Source organism: Cuculus canorus, chromosome Z (assembly GCF_017976375.1).
Source record: "Cuculus canorus isolate bCucCan1 chromosome Z, bCucCan1.pri, whole genome shotgun sequence".
NCBI classification, from domain to species: domain Eukaryota; kingdom Metazoa; phylum Chordata; class Aves; order Cuculiformes; family Cuculidae; genus Cuculus; species Cuculus canorus.
The window spans coordinates 65490719-65511644 of NC_071441.1; the positions used below are offsets into that span (position 1 = coordinate 65490719).

The window sequence follows — 20926 nt, forward strand, 5'->3', positions numbered from 1 at the left end:
GTTTTCAGAGGAAGAGCCGGACTTACACGCTGGAAGTGCTGCTTGGCAGAGCCTCTTACTCTCAAGGACATTGCAGTGAGTAACATGCCTGGACTGCAGTCTCAGCCACTGTGGCCTCTGTCCTTGGCAGAGACAGCTGGTGGTATTCTAAATGCACCATTACTTACATAACATAACAGTAGTACATAACATAACAGCTTACATAACATATACAGTAGTAATATAACTGGGATTTACATTATTCTCGTGATAATCTATTCTAAGAAATGTTTATTTACTTTTTGGTTTTACTATGTGAGCTGGAGCTGTTTTGGGGGTTTGTTTTTTGGATTGTTTGTTTTGTTTGTTTACGGGGAATCATCAAAAGAGTCATGTTTGATGACATCTGGATCATATGACTTTGTACAAAACTTGTGAGGTTTCATCCATCAGAAGATAGTGACTTCCTCCTGTAGATAACAAACATGCCACATTATGCAATTTCTGGGTAGATAAAGTTAAATTCTTGTTAGCATTATCTGGGCTCAAATGCCGGAATAGTGCATTCAAACCCCAGCATTATTTGTAGTCTCATTGCTTGTTCATACAGCTGAGATACGTTTTTCACTAGCATAAATCACTTGAAATGATTTGACCAACTTGGTTTCAAAAAAGTCAAGTCTTCAGGCTAGTTTACAAATATTTAAATGCTGACTTGTGGCAGTATCCTTGCCTTGATGCCATGTAAATAACTGCTTCCTGGTTCCTGGTAGTGGTTTTTGGTGTGGTAGGGTCCTCATCAACACCAGTGCCTGTAGTAGAGCTACAGAGGGAGACACAGAGGGAAAACATTAGCTAGTATTAATGGTCATGGTCCAGGTGATTAATTTCAGGGAGAAGTATAGATAGTGGATGCTTCATCTTTATTGCATCAAGCATAACTGCATGTGTTAAATGCCACATTTCTAAAGTCAGCAGGAACTTTACTAGGGACTGAAATTACGTCTTGACTAGCGGAGAAGGTCATGAAAGAAAGGAGAGACTCTTTAACAAATAGCTTTCCCTGTGGAGCCTGAAAAGTTTGGGGAATCCTGTTACCATTTTTGCAGCATTGTGTTGGCCTACTCTGCATTTCCCTGTTGGATGTTGTCTCCAACATATGCCCACATACAGTGCTCCCCATTCCATTTCTACAAAAGCCATGTATTTCTCTTCTGCGCTGCTGCAAGACGCAGCTTTGTGGCTGCGTGGGAGCTGTAGTGTCCTACTTCTGGTGCCACTCCTGCCTATCCTGCAGCTGGACAAGAGCACCTGGGTTATGAAAGAAAAGCTGGCACACATTTTGGCAGAGGTGAACACAGTTGTTTGCTCTTTTTTTTTTTAGCAACTGTTAAGCTGGAGGGCAGATGGAGAACAAATCTTGCTGGTGTGAAGGAAGGAGCATGTCACAGCTGGGGCTTATTTCCTCATAAGCTGGATCAGAGGATTATTTTTTGCAACAGCTCAATAACTATGTCAAATCTGGTGCTTATAACCAACACATGCTTTCACCTCTGTTTAAAGTTTTTCTTGATTATATGCTAAAGAGTGATCAAAAGTCAAGTGGGTGGCATAAGCAAAACCAACACTACCCTGCAGCCATTCTAGAGAAAAATAAAACCTACCTAACTTCCCAGCTAAGAGAAACTCACCATCCTATTCCAAGGGAAATATTCTAAAAGGGGCAAAGCAATCTCACTCCTGGGACAGACCTCAAGTCTATGAGGTCTTCAGATGTGAAAATAACCACATAGACTATAACAGTAAAATTTTCTGTTAATTTGCTGTTTGCAGCTGGCAATATGCGTAACATACATAGGGAAGAGCAGGAGTGACATTTCAGAGTACCTTTTGGCCCCTTGCCAGGAACTGAATTTGAAGAAGCACCCATGCTCATCTTTTGTCCCCTCTGTTACTCTCAAGGCCTTGTTTATGGGCAGAAAGAAAGAAAACCGTACATATGTGTAAAGCCAAGAATTTATTGTTAATTGAAATCTGAAAAGTCTATTTTTGTTAGTCCAAATCTAATCATTGTATAAAAAGAAAGAATGATAATGCAGTTAGAATACTTTAATACAGGGGTAAGTGTCAACAGTAGTATTAGAAATTAAATTAAAATTATAAAGCGTACTTTTTTTCATTTTCTTGGGATTATGATTACCCTTCTGTTGCTCCTCTGGGTCTTAAAGTCAGCTTCTTTGGCTGTCTTTAGCCAAAGAGAGATGTCCTTTGTGTGGAAGATTATCATGTTCATGCTCTAGGAGCAACTTGAAGGTTGGAAGGTTTCCTTTGGAAGAAGGAAAGGAGGAAGGAAGGAAGAAACTAGTGTTTTGAAGGAAGAAACTAGTGAAGGAGGAGTGTGCTTAGACTTTTGATTTCTTCTGTTCTTTGTGTGAGTGTGGATGCATCTGTGTTTTGTGGGCACTTGAGTTGGCTGCCAGCAGTGTTGCTTTCAGCTGGGAAGTGTAAGGGCCACCCCAAGCTTTTCCTTCTCCTTAGGCTTTGGCCACTAGTCCCAGCAAAGCTAGGTTAAAACCCTCATCATGAAGTTGACAAGCCCATTGGCAGGGATATTGTTGCTAGACATTACCAACTGTGTCATCTCTTGTCATCAAGCAGATATTCACGAGACTATGGGGCCAGATGGGATCCACCCAAAGTTATTAAAGGAGCTGGCGAGGGTGCTCACCAGACCTTTTTCCATCAACTACGAGCAGTGGAGGCAGACTGTGGAAGTTCCATTGGACTGGAGGCTGGCAGATGCTACACCCATTTACAAGAAGGGTCTGAGGAAGGATCCAAGGAGCTACAGGCCTGTCAATCTGACCTCAGTGCCAGTGAAGGTCATGGAGCAGGTCATCTTGAGTGCTATCACACAGCATACTCAAGACAACCGGGTGATCATGCCCAGTCAGCATGGGTTTATGAAAGTCAGGTCCTGCCAAACTAACCTGATCACCTTCTATGACAAGGTGACCCACTTAATGGATGAAAGGCTGTGGATGTTGTGTACTTGGACTTCAGTAAAGCCTTTGACACTGTTTCTCACAGTTTTCTGCTTGAGAAACTGTCTGCCTCTGGCCTGGACAGTCACAACCTCTGCTGGGTTAAAAACTGGTCCGATCGCCGGGCACAAAGAGTGGTGGTAAATAGAGTTAAATCGAGTGGGAGGCTGGACACAAGTGGTGTCCCCAGGGCTCCATGCTGGGTCCAGTTCTGTGCAATATCTTTATCAATGACCTGGGTGAAGGGATTGAATGCACCCTCAGTAAGTTTGCGTATGACACCAAACTGGGAGGAAATGTTGATCTGCTTGAGGGCAGGAAGGCTCTACAGAGGGATCTGAACAGGGTGGACCGATGGGCTGAGGTCAGTGGGCTGAGGTTTAACAAGGCCAAGAGCAAAGTCCTGCACTTGGGAGACAACAAACCCCGTGCAACACTACAGGCTGGAGAGCTGCCTGGGAGAGAAAGACCTGGGGTGTTTGTTGACAGCCAACTGAACGTGAGCCAGCAGTGTGCCCAGGTGGCCAAGAAGGCCAACAGCATCTTCATTTGTGTCAGAAACAGTGTGGCCAGAGAAGTGATTGTGCTCCTGTACTTGGAATTAGTGAGGCCACACCCTGAATACTATTTTGGGCCCCTCACTACAAGGAAGACATTGAAGTCCTGGAGCGTGTCCAGAGAAGAGCAACGAAGCTGGTGAAGGGGCTGGAAAACAAGTCTTGCGAGGAGCAGCTGAGGGAACTGGGATTGTTTAGCCTAGAGAAAAGGAGGCTGAAGGGAGATCTTACCACCATCTACAACCACCTGATAGGAGGTGTAGTGAGGTGAGTGCCAGTCTCTTCTCTCAAGTGATAGGCAATAGGATGAGAGGGAATGGCCTCAAATTGCACCAAGGGAGGTTCATCTCAGGGCTCAACATGTGCAGAGGAGTCTGACAATAGCTAATCATTCTGGGAGACAAAAGTTGCTTCTGTGGTGAGCAGGCCATGGAGAGAAGGGAATTTGGGACATCACTAAGCTCTGTAGATTGATGTGGTATCAAGCGAATGAATGAGAAAGTGCCTGTTGGGGTAGGTAGGCCTGTGCTGGATCGTGCTGTTGTGTCATAGTATCATAGTAGTATTACAGTATCACAGTATAGTTAGGATTGGAAGGGACCTTAAAGATCATCTAGTTCCAACCCCCCTGCCATGGGCAGGGACATCCCACCAGACCAGGCTGCCCAAGGCCCCATCCAACCTGGCCTTGAACACCTCCAGGGATTGGGCATCCACAACTTCCCTGGGCAACCCGTGCCAATGCCTCACCACTCTCACAGTGAAGAAATTCTTCCTAATGTCCAGCCTAAATCTGCCTCTCTCCAGTTTATATCCATTTCCCCTGGTCCTATCATCACAAGTCTTTATGAATAGCCCCTCTCCAGCTTTCCTGCAGGCTCCCTTCAGGTACTGGAAGGTCGCCGTAAGATCTCCTCAAAGCCTTCTCTTCTCCAGGCTGAACAAACCCAACACTCTCAGCCTGTCCTTGTAGGGAAAGTACTCCAGCCCTCTCATCATCTCTGTAGCCCTCCTCTGGACCCGTTCCAACAGCTCCATCTCCTTCTTGTGTTGAGGATTCCAGAACTGGATACAATACTCCAGATGTGGTCTCACAAGAGAGGAATAGAGGGACAGAATCACTTCCCTCACCCTGCTGGCCACGCTTCTTTTGATGCAGCCCAGGATACGGTTGGTCTTCTGGGCTGCAAGTGCACACTGCTGGCTCATGTCACGCTTCTCATCAACCAGCACCCCCAAGTCCTTCTCTGCAGGGCTGCTCTCAAGCACGTCATCCCCCATCATGTTCTGAAACCGGGGATTGCCCTGACCCAGGTGCAGGACCTTACACTTGGTCTTGCGGAACCTCATGAGGTTCTCAGAGGCCCACTTCTCTAGCCTGTCCAGGTCCCTCTGGATGACATCCCGTCCTTCCAGTGTGGCAACTACACCACTCAGCTTGACGTTGTCTGCAAGCTTGATGTGGCTGCACTCAATCTCGCTGTCAATATCATTGATAAAGATACTGAACAGTGCTGGTCCCAGTATGGACCGCTGAGGGTCACCACTTGTCACGGACCGCCATCTGGATTTTGAGCCATTGACCACTACTCTTTCAATACGACCATCCAGCCAGTTTCTTAGCCACCTTTCCATCTACCCATCAAATCCATATCCCCCCAATTTAGAAAGAAGGATGTTGTGGGGGATGGTGTCAAAGGCTTTACAGAAGTCTAGATAGATCAAATCCATCAGTTTACCTGTGTCCACTGCTGCGGTGACCCCGTCATAGAAAGCCACCAAGCTGGTCAGACAGGACTTGCCCCTGGTGAAGCCTTGTTGGCTGCCATTAATCACCTCCCTGTCCTCCATGTGCTTTAGCATTGCTTCTAGGAGGATCTATTCCATGATCTTCCCAGGCACAGAGGTGAGGCTGACATGTCGGCAGTTCTCAGGATCATCTTTTCTACCCTTTTTAAAAATGGGCACAACGTTACTCTTCTTCCAGGCACCAGGGACTTCTCCTGATTGCCATGACTTTTCAAATATCATGGAGAGTGGCTTGGCAACCACATCAGCCAATTTCCTCAGGACTCTGAGATGCTTCTCACAGGTCCCATAGACTTACATATGTTCAGGTTTCTTAGGTGTTCACGAACCTGATCCTCCTCTACTGTGGGAGGGGGTTTACACCCTGGTCACCATCTTGCTGTCCTATGACCCAGGAGGTGTGAGGAGAGCAGTTATCGGTGAAGACTGAGTCAAAAAAGTTGTTGAGTACCTCAGCCTTTTCCTTATCTGTTGATACTTGATCCCCATTTCCAATCATCAGTGGGGGTACGTTCTCTTTGATCTTCCTCTTTTGACTGATGTACCTGAAAGAGCCCTTCTGGTTAGTCTTCACTTCCCTTGCCAAGTTCAGCTCCAGCTGTGCCTCGGCCTTCCTGACTTCATCCCTACACAACCGGGCAGCGTCTCTATACATGTCTCAGGTTCCCTGTCCCTGCTTGCACTGCCTGTGCAGTTCCTTCTCTTTTAGTTTAACCAGCAGGTCTTGACTCAGCCATGCCAATCTCTTCCCTTTCCTGCCTGATTTTCTGCATACAGAGACTGAGCACTCTTGCACCTTTTGGAAAGTTCCTGAAATATTTTCCAGCTCTGCTCCACTCCCTTGTCTCAGAGGACCACGTTCCAGGGGGTTCTACCGAGTAACTCCTTGAAGAGCTGGAAGTCTGCTTTCCTGAAATTTAGTGTCCTGACTATATTCCTCACGCATCCCATATCCCTCTGGACTTTGAACTACACCAGTTCATGATCACTGCACTGGCTGCCACCAATCCTAACGTCACTGATGAGTTCACTTGTATTGGTGACCATGAGGTCACCAATGTCAAGCCTGTCCTGGTAGAGAGAATTATCTGATTCACATGTCATCAGCAGGTTTCTGGAGACAGGGACAAAACCAGTTGCTGGTAGTTTGGAGAGGAAGCTCCAGAGGACAACATAAAACACATCCTATTTGCAGTTACTTTAAAAACGGTACCACAAAGACTGATGTAGTAGCTACAGTCAGACAGGCTTCCTGTGCTGATAAGACATGCATTCCTCACCCTGGCAACTAACACAGCTTCTCCTCCCTGCAGCCTCCAGCTAGTCCTGCAGCCAATGCTTTGCTCATGTCCTAGAAGAAAGATCCTCTGCCCTCTACTGTACGACCACCCACACTGCTGCCTTGTTACCTTCCTCCTGCCAAATTTCCTGTGCAATTCCTTATACTTATAAAAAGTTTAGCGGGTTGAGAGGGTTGTCAAAAATTATCAAGGCTTCCCCACTTGGCATGTGCTTGTCCCAAGATCAGAGACTTCACAACCGTTTTTCTTTCCCCAGCCTATTCCAGCACTTTGTTATGATTGTTATAATTGTCTTTAGGGAGGTCTCTTGGAGAAGCCCCTAACTGGAATCCTCTCCTCTCTAGTTTTGGCTCCCTTTTCTTTATGCCTTCACTGAGAACAGATCATTCAGGATTCTTGCTGCATTAAGCTGCAGGCTGCTTTCCTGGTCATCCTTACCTCCTCCCCTCTGCAAAGATCCAGCACAACTTTTTAGCATGAAAAAGTATTTGGTCCTACTACATGTTGGGTCCATTTAACTATTTTAGTCTGTAGTGGAAACAGTGAGAGAGAGAGAGGTGAACATAAAAGTCTCTCATGCATGTTACACCTTCACTACACTGAGCACACTTGTCTCTCACCCATTAGACCTTCATTACATGTGGTTGTCAGAAGCTTGTCAATATTTTTGAATAATGCAAAGGAATGAAACAAGCCTATGCTCCCCTGATTAAGTTTTGTCCACTTCATGTATAATCTTTAAAACTTAAACTTTAATTTTCAAGACACAGGATAAAAATAATTGATTTTTGGTAAATATTTATTGCTAAACTTCTTAAAAAGCTGAAGTATCTAGTGTTTTCATTTTTCATTCTCCAAACAAAACCAGATTTTAGTGGATTTGCAAGAAAAAAAGTACTTCAAAATAACTACCCTCTTTTCTGGAATGCTCCAAGTGGGTCCGGGGACCATCCTCAGCAGGCAGGGAGGAGTTCAGTAGCATGGACATAGTCTGCATACACCAGCTGGTCTCAGCTCTGGAGAACTATCATGAGTACAGTTTCATCTGGATCACTACAAGCAACACAGGGACACAAGAGTTTTTTGATATAGAAGCAATTTATTTTGATTGGGAGTTCAATTTGTTTTAAATGTAAGTGCTTTTCTCTTGACAATATTACTTATCATGGCCATTTCTTCTTTGGTTATGTGAAACTTTCTCAATTTTAATGGCAGGAAAACTCCCAAAGGTTTATTGTGTAACATTAGTTGTCCTTGGTGTATAATGTCCTGATAGTCTGCTCTCATGAGACCCCACCTAAAGTACAGTGTCCAGCTCTGGAATCGCCAACATAAGAAAGATATGGAACTATTGGAATGGCTACAAAGGTGATAAGAGAGCTGGAGCATCTCTGCTGTGAGCATGGGCTGGGAGAGTTGGGGTTGTTCAGCCTGGAGAAGAGAAAGAAGCTCCAGGGAGACCATAAGGTCTATAAGGCCATAAGGCTGCTATAAAGTGACCTTCTAGTACCTGAAGAGGGTGTACAAAAAAGATAGGGAGGGACTTTATTGAAGGGCATGTAGCAATAAGATGAGGGGGAATGGCTTTAAATTGGAAGGGGGAAAATTTAGGTGAGACATTAGGAATAAATTCTTCATGATGAGGATGGTGAGGCATTGGAATAGGTTTTCCAGACAAGCTGCGGATGCCCCATACCTGGAGGTGTTCAAGGCCAGGTTGGATGAGTCTTGGAGCAGCCTGATCCAGTGAAAGCTGTCCTTGACCACCGAAAGGAGGTTAGAACGGGATGATCTCTTTTTTTAAACTATTTTTAACCTGCTAATTTAGTTGTATCACAAATAAAACACCATGCTGGATTCCCTACCAACTGTAAGCAGATGTATTCATATCTGTACTTCTCACTGCTGAAGAACTTCCCAGTGGTGGTCACAGGTAGCCCATTAAGAAACAGTATATGTAAAACATGGCAAAATACCCAGTAGCTTCTCTCTTTCTTTGAGACACTGTGCATTTCTTATACCTCCCCTGCTGCCTAAATCCAACAAGAAATCTGAATTTTTGGAAAATGACATTGACAAGATCTCAATCTCTGCAATGAGTTTATAGATCATGTTAGGTCTCATATGATTTCTTTCTAGCAGATTTAGTCCAGTGCTGAACGACAAACTGAACACAGTTTAGGCAGTTCACAAAACTAAAATCAAACACACAAGTATTCAGAGCTACCTAGCAAACTGGGAGGAAAAATCCTAGACTTCTTATGGAATCTCTATCTCCCTTTGATAAAGGTTGAATTGACTGAGGTCTGCTTACAGCTTTGTGCACAGTAACAGAGAGGTACAATCAAATAAGCTTAATCACAGACTGATGCAACATATGACACCTGAAACATCCGAGACACCTGAAAGAACTTTAATAATTGTCCAGATTCATAACTTATTAACAAGCTCAGGCATGGCATAGTCCAGTTTTCAGAGAAGTGTGTTGAAGGTAGACCAAACATCCCTCTGCACGTGTGCGTGCACACTGACCCAAGTCTGGGCTCACTGGCAGAAGGCAGGAAAGGCAGCAGAACACAGCTGAGTATCCGGATATTAAATTAACCTATTCTTTTTCTTTCAAGAGCCTCTCCTCACTATTCCAACCTGCACGAACCCCTCTGAAAGACAGTGCAAATTCTTCATCTGGATAATTGCTTTACTCAGGTGGGATGTTGAATCTCAAGAACCAAGTTATTGTTCACTGAAAATTATTTTTCCATTCTCCAATCTCTCCACTTTGTCTTTGCAGTGTGTTCTGGCAGACAGCAGGGGCTGCTCCTCCTGCATCCTCAGCCCAGGTCAAGTTCCCAGCCCCTTATCTCTCCTGTGCTCCCAGGAGGCCTCTGGAGATCAATTCACAAAACAAAGAGAGCAGACAGGGGGATGTTACATTGTCACAAGGTCAATATTTGTGAATCACTGAATGATTAAACAAGCATTGTTTCCTGCTTGGGCATTAATGTACAATCAGTTGCCAGATGGGAGATGTAAAGCATAGATGAGTCTTGCGTGAGCTACGGTTTAGTACTAGGAAGTACCTGTGGATGAAAGATAAACAGCTCACCAGGATGCAAATGTTTTTACTCTAGTAATTGCCTAAAAAAAATTTCTGCTCCTGTCAGAAAAAGATACATTTATTTATTCTTGCTTGGTGTTTTATCCACAGGAAGAACCAGGGTCTCTCCGTATTTCCTACACATTCTCGTGCTGACTTCTGTGAGCTTCTGTTGCCATCAGCTCCGATCCTGTGTGTTCAGCTCGCTACTGCGGGAGAGGGCCAGAGAGCATAACACAGGCTATTTTTTTACCCCTAAGGAGTCTATCAATATATTCCTTCTCCAAGTGTTACACTATGCCAGTGGTTATGTTTGTGACCTTCTGTAGGCAGAGATGTTAATAGCTGTCTATACAGAGAACATTTTTTCTTCATTCTATGGCATTTAACCTTTTCTGTTTTCTTCTTGCTGCAAATGAACACAACCTCTGCGTCTCCCCAGAGGTTCTAACCACCAGCAAGACTTCAAAATGTCAGTTATCAGCAGGAAAAAGTATACCGACAGCTTGGGGTTTGTGATACACAATCAACAGGCTTTTTCTTATTTTCTCCTGTTGTGTTTTGAGTAAAGAATCGAACCAGCAACTTTTTTAAACCTTGACAGCTATGGAGCAGAGAAACATGTTATCGGAACAGCCATGCGCAGATGTGGCACAGCGATACTGCACCCTCCTGCAAGCATCACCTGGGAATCTTGAGGAGGGGCAGCACAAGGTGTCTTCCACTCTCCCTCCCACAGCTTGTGTAGGCAGAGAGGAGAATGAAGGTATTGATGTAAAACAAGGTTAAATAAAAGGGCTCTTGCAACACAGCAGCAATCGCCCAGGGAAGCGCAGCAACTGCAGATTGGGCCAGCCACAGCCACCAGTGTCACCTTGGAGACCAGCTGGTAAACTCCAGGCCTCCCCAAAAAGGCGGGGGGGCTGGGGGGAAGGCAGTCGGGTGTGTAAACAAGTAAAACGAGATGGACAAGGAAGCTCTGCAGTGAGCCTGCGGCCTTGCATCCCTTCCACTTGTTGCCTGAATACAGCGAGAGCCTGGGAGCGAGAAGGCAGGTGGGGCACAACGCTGTCCCAGCCCCCCAACACCTCACAAGTCCTGGGTGGAAACCCCAGGTGCAGGATAGCATTGCAGGTAAAGGATTTACTCTCTCGTTTGCTAGTTAAAGTGAGCTTCTCTGACCATTGCGCTTGTGGCTCAGCCAAGATTTTTATATGCATATATAATCATATATATTTTTTGCCCCACAAAAATATATATGATATATATATATATGTGTGTGTGTGTGTGTGTGTGTGTGTAAAGAAGAACAGCAGTAATGCCCCCCCTGCCAGAAGATGGGGGCCAGATGATGCTGGGGATGGTGGAGTGGCAGAGGGGAGGCTGCAGACTGCTATGAGGGGTCAGTGAGGCTAGGAAGCCAGATTTTCAGGGATGTGCTTAGAAGGTTGGCAAATACTCATGCAGTTTTCATGTGTTTAATTATTTAATGAAATTATAAGGAAAAAACCCAAACGTGTGCAGTTGGTCTAGGCCTTTTAGTCTATTCCCAAGCTGCTGGTATGCAACTCACACATTTGGTCAGGGCAGCGGCTTTCAGAAGCCTGTGGTAACGCAGAAGGTAGTGTGGGTTTCTACCTGGCACACTGCGGTGTTTTCCAGGATTTTCACATGAGGCTCAGCTGAAGGATAACATATGAATGAATGGTGCTGAGCAGGAACACGGCTTAGATGGAATCTGACTTTTTCCAAATTTAAGCCTTGGGCTTAGAGGAACGTATAAGGAACTGGTTCCCTTAAGTTCTTCTGGAAAAACCTAACCCAATCTTTCAGCTTTTGTATTTATATAGAAGGAAAGCAATTGTTTCTGTTCAGCCTGCACAACACAACATTGCCCATAGAAACAAACAATGGGGAGAAGGTGTTGTAATTGCTGTAATTTTGCTGTTACACAAGCCAAAACTCTCTAGTGTTCAGAATTAAATTAACCAGTCCCATTTTCATTTCACCGTGGGAGATATCTGATGATCTGGAAGAGGTATACAAATTAAAAGTGCAAAAATATGTTTATAACTTTTTCTTGTTTTATTAGTGGTTATTAATACATAACACATTTGTAAGGTATACAAACAACTGCTATATTCAGCAAATCCTGACTCTATTTCTGATTACTTCACATTATCCAAAAAGGGGCAGATGCAAAATGGAAGGAGAGGAGACATCATGTGAGTCACTGTGATTCCTCCTTCCTTGCTATGATTTGTAATCTGTTTTCTCACAGTGCAGATAATCTTCTAGCAGCCTAGGATTTATTTCTAAACCAGCAGCCAAACAGCAGTAGGGAAGTGGTAAACTTGATACTATGAAACCAGGTTTACCTGTAGTCGGGTTTGTATCTAACTGGTTTTCCATATTTATTGAATGTATAGGAAGGGTTCTCAAGCACATGCTGCTGAGTGACACAGGAAGCCAAGTCGTGTTTAGGAGGCTTTATTGTAATGTGTAAGAGCAATTACTTCACAAACAAACTTCAGTTGCTGAGTTTTAGATAATAACGTGGTGTTGGTGATTTTGTTGTTGAACATTATACAAAATGGAGATTTGCGGAGAGCAGCAGAAATACTGTTAGTGGTTTTGACCATGATATACAGGGAAAACCTGGGAATACCACTGCCTATAGCATTAGTGAGATTATTAGGGTGCTCTATCCCACTTCAAAAGGAATGCTGGAATAAATTGGAAAAGTTCAGGAACAAGGCAGAATTATCTAAGGTACAGAAACTCATTTTGTTTCAAGAGTTATAAACTCTGCCCAATTAATTAGACAAAGAGGGTTTAAAAGGGACTTTCAAGTGTTTACACCCACACAAATTTTTAATAGGTAGCTTTTCAATCTAGTAAAAGACAATGAAACGGCATTTAATGAAAGGGGAAATTCGGATTAGAAAAAAGAACATATTTAAAATAAATTATTCAATACTAGGACAACCTAGCCTAAAGGTGGTAAATTCTCAGCTAGAAATGTGTGTAGGTGTAGAAGCAAACTGTGTAGTTACTACAGAGACAACTGAGGACTGACTAGTTTCAGTGGCTTTTGCAGAAGCATAGGAGATCATAATAGATATCACATCAGGTGATCCCTCCTCAGCCTCAATTCATGAATCTTACTGCAATGATTATTTGATGTGCACTGCATTATACTGAAAATGCTGTCACTGAATCTGAGGCAAAGACCTACTACAGTCCTTGTGCTGTGCATGTTTGTGTAGATTTTTGCAGCATAAAGTGGAGATGAATTATGTCATCACTGGTCTCAGTATTTACACATCTATATAAACACATAACATAGTCTAGAGGCATACTAGCGCATACATGCATATGTTATGCGCTCTCTATGTAGATACATGGGCATTACGTATATATTATATCCAGTACATAATTATATAATGTAAACATAGTTTGCACAGTCTTTATGTAACGTCACTATATTTTGTATTCTTGCCAGCCAAACATCTCCCTTTAAGGAGAGGTCATTATTTGCAGTGAACATTTTGGACTGCTGATGTTTCTCAGATGTAAGGTCTTTCTGGCCACCTGTTAATGAGTTCCCAGAAGAACTTTTCATTCTGGCTCAAGTGGTCTCTTTTATACCACACAAGACCTCTGCAATAAGCTTGCACTGAAAACATCTGGGGGCGAAAAAAACTTTTTATTTTTCTCTTTCTTCAAGCCCAGCTGGTGTTTTCTAGAGAGGCTGCAAAAGCCAATAAACATGACATTACCAGCTGCCATAGCCAATGCAATGTAGACAGAAGTGGAGTAGTTAAGATGAAACAGCTTAATTCCACATTCCTCAGAAGTTTTCTCTGACCATTTCAATTTACACTGCTGCACATGCCATGACAAGACTGGCAGTGCCTCACAGGGCTCACTGTCTTCTTCATCTCCCCAGCCCTGGAAAATTTTTGCTGTCACAACTCTGCCTGTGGGTAAACGCTAACTGCCAGCCTGGGCAGGCTGTGGAGGTTCAGTCAAACTCCTAGGGATGTGGAAGTAGCAGTATTTTGGCTACCTCCATCCAGTTTCGCTGTGTTTATACACTGTAGGCAGCAAATTCTCACCCACGCTTTCATATTTGCATCTGGCTTAATCACACAGTAGTTTTCTGAGATCTCCTTTCATGGTTTGTGGCCTATATTGGCAATTTCCCCTTCTAAGAAAAGTATAAAACGAGAAGGAAATAGAGGGTCAAAATGAGTCCTCATGACAGAGTTTCCAGCACCGTCCAAGTAAGGGTTTTGGGATGCTCCATATACTAAGATAGGTTTCGGCACTCAGTCTTGTGTATGTGAATCTTCTAGATGCCTGGCACAGCAAGGCATGACCGAGAGATGGCAATCCAGGCCAAAAAAAAACTGTCCAAAACCACCGACCCAGTAGAAAGACTTCGCCTGCAGTGCTTAGCCAGGGGATCTGCAGGCATCAAAGGACTTGGCAGGTAAGTCTAAGTCATCAGATCCATTATGCAGCCTAATAGTTTTAGCTCCAAGACACTGGTGGACTAAGCTTGGAGCAAAAGTTGAGTTTTCCATTTCCAATATAAATACAATAATGCACAGAGGCTGGGCTTGGGTATCCTGTGTTTTGGGAGGTGGGACTGACCTGCTTGCCTGTTAAAGGACTGGGGAGCAGGGATCTCTCAAAGGAACGTGCTTCCTTGAGACTCAGGACAACTTTTGCCAGGGAAGTAGGGGAACATAAAATATCTTTCTCTCTTTGGTATTTTCTATAATTAATCTCAGTATCTCAATATTGAGAATTTTGTGCCTGTTTTCCCTTGGGGTATGATTCACCATGTATAATGGTCTGTTGGCTGTCTAGATTATGGAACACACCAAGACTTCTTCTGCAGTCACCCCGAGTATGATCACTCCACTGCTAGGAAATGGGAGCTGTAGCATGCCCTGACACCCCTTTTGGACTCCATTAACCACGGAGGGAAACCAGACGACCAGCTGAAACTTCATTTATGTGCCCAACTTTTAGGCAGCTCAATATATAATGAATAGGAAGATTCCTTCAGTGAAGGCAGACATTGCCTTATTTCACTTCTGCTGTGTAATATTCAGGTATTCAATTAAAGGAATTCACCTCTGCTGTCAATAGGCATGGGGGGTGGGTTTTTTTTTCTATGGGATTTTTATTTGTTAGGATTTCTAATTATTGATTTTTTTTCCTCAGAAGAGTGTACAAGGGGGAAATGTTATCTCAGTAAGGTGTCTCCGTGTTCCAGCACTGTGCTAAATTGCTGCAGCAGTATCCCAAGTTTTCCTTTGCATTCTCCGAAATTGCATATTTTCCACAGAGTATTTCGGATTATGGATGACGACAACAGCAGGACCCTTGATTTCAAAGAGTTTATGAAGGGTTTGAATGATTATGCTATGATGATAGATAAGGAAGAAGCACAAGAGATTTTCCAGATATTTGATAAAGATGGCAGTGGAACAATTGATTTTGATGAATTTCTTGTTACACTGAGAGTGAGTATTGGAATTTGTGTTATTACTGCATTAACTTGAAAAAAAACCCCTTGATTTGTCATTAGCTGAACATGAAACATAGCCCTTGTCCACCTTAGTAACCAGCAGAATCTACAGCTGTATTTAATAAGTTGGTAACTCTTGAGAAGTTAAGATATTCCTTTTCCATCTAAATATGCTAAAGGGGAAAATTACCCTAAATAACACCTCTGTGGATGAGAAATTCCAAACTCCAATATGTCTCTGCAAATTTTTGGTAAGGCATAAGACTTCTCATGAATAGAATAGAATAGAATAGAATAGAATAGAATAGAATAGAATAGAGTAGATTGGAATGGAATACAATAGAATAGAATGGAGTAGAGAGGAATAGAATAGAATAGAATAGAATAGAATAGAATAGAATAGAATAGAATAGAATAGAATAGAATAGAGCAGAACTTAACAGAGCATACCAGATTAGAATAGAATAGTTGCACATAAATGGTTGGGTTTGGTTTTTTTTGTTGTTTTTGTTTGTTTGTTTGTTTACAAAGTACTGCCTTGATTTAGATACCTAGTTCCTATATGCAATCCAGGTACCTATGTGGTTCAGTCCCTTAATCTCACTTATTTGTCCATCATTTTATGATACTTCTCTTTATAGCATGATCTAGCCCAGTCAAGGCATTCTCTAGTCAAACACAGTGTGACTGGTTTTGGTTGGAGCCTCTTTGCTCTCCAGAAGCCTAAACAATTAAGAAATAAAACAGTTAGTGCTTAGAATAATTTGTAGTTTCTTGTTAAGTATATTAGAAACAAATAGAGTAGAAGAATGTTCTAGGTAGCATTTTCTTTCTTATTGTCCATTTAGTATTGTATTGCTAGACATTAAATAGTCTCTATTACACTGCTTTTTGGTGATATGTTGTCCTTGCTTGCTCATAGACAGTGTAGCCTACCAACAAATTCTTGTTTCATGTGCCTAGGTTTACTATTACCAACAGCAATTACTTGAATTTGGAACTAGGCAAGTAGTTGGCAGAAATAAAATGAATGTCAATATTTCATTACAGCCTCCCATGTCAAAAGCAAGAAAAGAGATTGTCATGCAGGCATTCAAGAAGTTAGATAAGACTGGAGATGGTGTCATAACAATTGAAGACTTACGGGGGGTGTACAATGCAAAGCATCACCCCAAATACCAAAATGGAGATTGGACAGAAGATCAAGTTTTTAGGGCCTTTCTGGATAATTTTGATTCACCTTATGACAAAGATGGGAAGGTAAGTGAAACACCTAATGTCAAGCCATAGAATCACCATCTGACTTAGAATTTGACTTAGATTATTAAATGTGAGGGTAATCACAATACCAAACATACATTTGAATCACATCTATGGAGGAAAGTCAAATAGATGCTTTCTCCCATACATGACCTCTGCATGGAACTGTCAGTGCAGCTTGCTTATGTATTCAGAGGCAAAGGGCCTCTTCAGGAGGTTCAAAGGTAGACTTGAGATTGTGTGTACAGGCATGTAGCCTTAATGCTTCACTTTCAAAGACTATTTTAAGTATATCCTCTAACCCACATGACTGCTTGTTTTCAAGCACTTAACCTGGAGGATTTTTCCCTCCTTAGAAGAATAAATGCCATGACCCAGTTCAAAACCACGTTCCCTAATATGTAAAATACTTTACAGCTAGTGTTTCTCTGCTGTATGTAATTACTGAAACTCTTGACTTTGAAATCAGTCCTCATACAGACAGATACATCCACAGCAACCTGAAGGGAGGGTAGGCTTGGGGAGAGTTAGAGAGAAGGGGGCTGTGAAGGGCTGGAAGGCCTTCTAGTCCTCTGCTGCAACTCTCTGATGCAGGTGCAAAGCCAGGGCATCCTCTGTGACAGACTGCTCATTCATCTTCTTCCTAACTCTCTCCAATCCAGGCATATTTCATTTCCCCTCTTTATCTGTCTGCAGAGTTTTTTGGTCTGAATTTACACATCTGGCCAACTCAGAGCAACAGTGGACCTCAACAGCTCACATGGAGACATTCTCAGTCCAAACAGTTCATGATAACAAACTAGATAAAGTTTCATCAGCACTTTGTACAATGTGCACTTCTGAGATTGCATCATGACACTGGTGACCACTATGCATCTAATGGCTGGCTACTACACTCAAGTCCTCCACTTGCTTTATTTCCAGCAGGGAGGCTCTGGATTTGTAGGGAAGTGATGGGCATGACTTTGCACGTGGTAGAGCTGAATGTCATCCATTTTTATTTTGTGTCATCCTCAGAGGTACTCATCATATGAGTTGTGCTGTTTCTTCTCTGCAGCAGCATCTTAAGCAATATGTTCCTGCTTATTGTGCTGTCAGACACAAAGACATTACAATGTCCTCAAAATGATCCTTGACAAGTTCGTTGCCTTTCGCCTCATAAATGCTGTGGTGTTTGAGCTTGCAAAAAAGTTACTTTGAGCACTCACCTCTTGTTCAGCCATCCTTACATTAGCCAAATCAGTGCAGTTTCTTCTGAGAAATGACTGTGACTTTCTTGTGCCTGAATCAGAGATTACTATTGACATTGGTATGAGCTGAACACCTGAAGTTTTTATAGCACAAATGCCTGAAGACTGAGCATCTGCTAGAAAGCCCTCTTCACTGTGATCTTGCTGGGTGCGCATTTTACTTAGGTCTCAAATGCAAACCTCAGTAGGAGCAAATATTTTTCTATGTGATATTTTATTCAAAGAATGACCTAAATTGTTCAAGAGGCATCACATTAGGTTTGTACTGCTTCCATCTGGTGATCTGATTTTTCTTTTTTTAATGGTATTTTTTAAACCAATTCCCCCTCAAAATACCGTGGAAGATCTTCAGAACTCTTAGGTATTTGAAAAAATGCCTGCTTCTTTGAGACCTTTTTAAAGCATCTCTAGTGGCTTACAAAGTGGATATAAAGCTTCTAGCTGTCTCTGGGTCACACCAGAAATATCATCCACTTTTATTAATGATAATTCAAAGAACCAGATTATAGCATACCTGGAAAAAAATGCATTAAAACATCTGTTTTCTTGAATAGCACTGATTTGAAGTTCAGTTCCTGGTAAGGTTAGTTTAACTCTGCATGTTTCATTTCTATCTAAGTGTTCCTGAAGGGCAAGTGCTCTTATTTCTAGTAAAGAAGTGAACTTACACAAACTTTTGGTGTCCTCGTTGTTCTTGTTGGATTCCTCTTCAGTAGTAACAACATGAAACAGCAGAGGTTAAGTTTCACTTAGCTTTTCTCCTCAATGTGTGGTTTTGACTTGTAACATTAAAAAAAATAGAAGTTCATTTTCCTATTTTAAATCCTTCTGTCTCAGGTCACAACAGAAGAGTTCATGAACTACTATGCAGGGGTCAGCGCTTCAATAGACACAGATGTCTATTTTATCATCATGATGAAGAATGCTTGGAAACTCTGATCATATGATTAAAGTAGCAAGACTTTACTTCCATCTTCTGTAGGACCCCATGATTAAGTGTATGCACAACGAGACGCATGTAAAAACAACTTCCAGTAACTGTGTCAATTACAGTCAATCTGCAGAAATAATTCCCAGATGCTTCAGTAGGCTCTGCCTCAGGGGACTGGAGCATAATTGGAGAGTAGATCTGGCATCCAGCCCCTCCACAGACCCATCCCTTTTCTTCTTGGAACTCTGAACATGTCTTTTCTTTTCTGAGACACGGCGCTCCTTTCTGCTCAGACATCCAGAGTGGGTCCCTGTGGCTCCTGAACATATCTCCTCCTCCGGGGTTAGATACACCTGTGTTTGACAGAGGATGCAAGAGGAGGAAGCAGAAACATTCTGGAAGGGTGATGGTCTGGGGAAGACTGTTATAAATGTGAGGAAGCCTGTCCCAGGGGGGTCTCACAGCCCTCTCACCTGTATCACTGCTGCATCCTTTGACTTCTCAGGTCTCACTTCTGGGATAGACAACTGCTCAGCGTGCTGCTGGGAACATGTGAGTTCCCACTGCCATGAGGATGGAGGAAGAAACAAATCAGGAATGGGAGACACAGACCATAATAAATGTGAGAGACTATTTACCCTGTCTCCCCCTCTCCTTACAGGCACCTTCCCTGTGTATGCCTTTTTTCAAACCTCTGTGGACCTTCTTAATAGATTTTCTCCCACCTTTGATTTCATTCTTTCTGTACTGTGGGATTATCTCACTAATATTTTTCTTTAGAGGGCTTTTGTGTGTTACACTGTCTTCTTACTTTTCTTGGAACATTTATTAGTCCAGTAGCTGTTGACTATACACACCTACACCAAAAGTTGTTTATTGCTTTCTGTATTTACACTGATTTATGTCCATACTATGACTTAAGGGAACTTTCTGAGAACTCAAGGACTTGTAATCTTCTGCTTCTAGTACTGAAAAAAGGATGAGAAGCTGCCTTTCTGGTCACACCGACGAGACTGTCTCAATTCTGAGATCTTCTGTCCTTTCCCAAGAGTGGGGAAATGATGTACAACGGAAACTGTAAAAAAAACCCAACAAACCAACAAACAATAAAAAGAAAAAAAATAAAAAGGGAAGAAGTGGAGGAGGATGTTGTCTAGTTATTCCTGCCTTGATTTCTTTTTCTTTTGTCCTATTCTTTTTGCTCTTCTTGCATCACCCTGCTGCTCTCCCAGACTGACTTGCTGCCATAGCAGAGAACAAATGATTTGTACAGGCAGCATTTTTTCCATCTCAGGTTGGCAGCCAGCTAAAAGCAGTTCAGGCTTATGAACTGGACTTTGAAAAGAGCTTGAGTGATGAAGTTTCAGCTCTTATGTAGGCTGGACTGCTAGGTGATCATACACTGAAATCCTCAGTGCTTGCTGCTCTGGTCATGTGCAAACTCCACTTTTGTTTTGTCCAGCCGTGATCTCTGTATAAGAAATAGCTACTGGCAGTTCCTTAGTAAAAGCTACACAAGCTCAATTATTTTCTTTGACCAGTAAGCCTCCAGAAAGTTGCATACTGGCACTGGAAATTGGTGGAAAACGTCTCTTTATGATTGCCTCTGGTCATAAGAGGAGCCTTTACTTACTGTGATGCTACTGAAGTACCTCATATGGAAACAGGGGGTGTACAGGTACTGGTAGCTTTAGTAGAATCCATTTATTTCTCATTTATTAACTGGCTCCACAACAGAGTGTCATGTTATCTGTTTTCTATGTTTCAAAGAAAAGAAAGTAATGTGAAAATGAAAAAGCAATTTACTTCTGACACACTATCTCATGTCTTCAAACCCCGCAGTAATCTGTTGTGTTGTCACTTAATCAAGTGGAAGTTTTAATCTGAATAACTGCACTCAGTTTGCTTTTTCAGTGGAAATACTTTCTAGTTTTACCTAATCCCAAATGGAGTACATTTTCAGAAGGGAGGAGTGGTGCAGAAAGTAATTATGCTATTTTAAAACCAGCAGAAGTTTTGTCAACAGCCTCTGGGAGCCATAGCTGGAGCCTGTGGTAGCTGGGGAAAGCTCAGCGCTCCAAGACTGGATTTCTGCACTGAGTTTGACTAATGGGGTTTTGAGTGGAGACTTGCAAGATATGAGCCAGGAG

General features: G+C 42.6%; 1 protein-coding gene across 1 annotated transcript; it reads left to right on the plus strand.

Annotated features, from left to right (window-relative positions):
* The first annotated feature begins 9917 nt into the window (after positions 1-9917).
* Positions 9918-19923, plus strand: CAPSL (calcyphosine like). Its single transcript, XM_009566103.2, has 5 exons — positions 9918-10921; positions 14149-14285; positions 15153-15330; positions 16386-16595; positions 18683-19923. Exons 2-5 carry the CDS (start codon positions 14149-14151, stop codon positions 18782-18784), a joined length of 627 nt encoding a protein of 208 aa, XP_009564398.1. The 5' UTR covers positions 9918-10921; the 3' UTR covers positions 18785-19923.
* The last annotated feature ends 1003 nt before the right edge of the window (positions 19924-20926 follow it).

What these genes read in the sequence shown, in the direction of transcription:
- CAPSL (XM_009566103.2), top strand. Translation starts at nt 14,149, where the DNA reads ATGCCTGGCACAGCAAGGCATGACCGAGAGATGGCAATCCAGGCCAAA. An exon ending in GGCATCAAAGGACTTGGCAG is followed by an intron (nt 14,286 to 15,152) that starts GTAAGTCTAAGT and finishes TATTTTCCACAG; the next exon opens with AGTATTTCGGATTATGGATG. An exon ending in CTTATGACAAAGATGGGAAG is followed by an intron (nt 16,596 to 18,682) that starts GTAAGTGAAACA and finishes CTTCTGTCTCAG; the next exon opens with GTCACAACAGAAGAGTTCAT.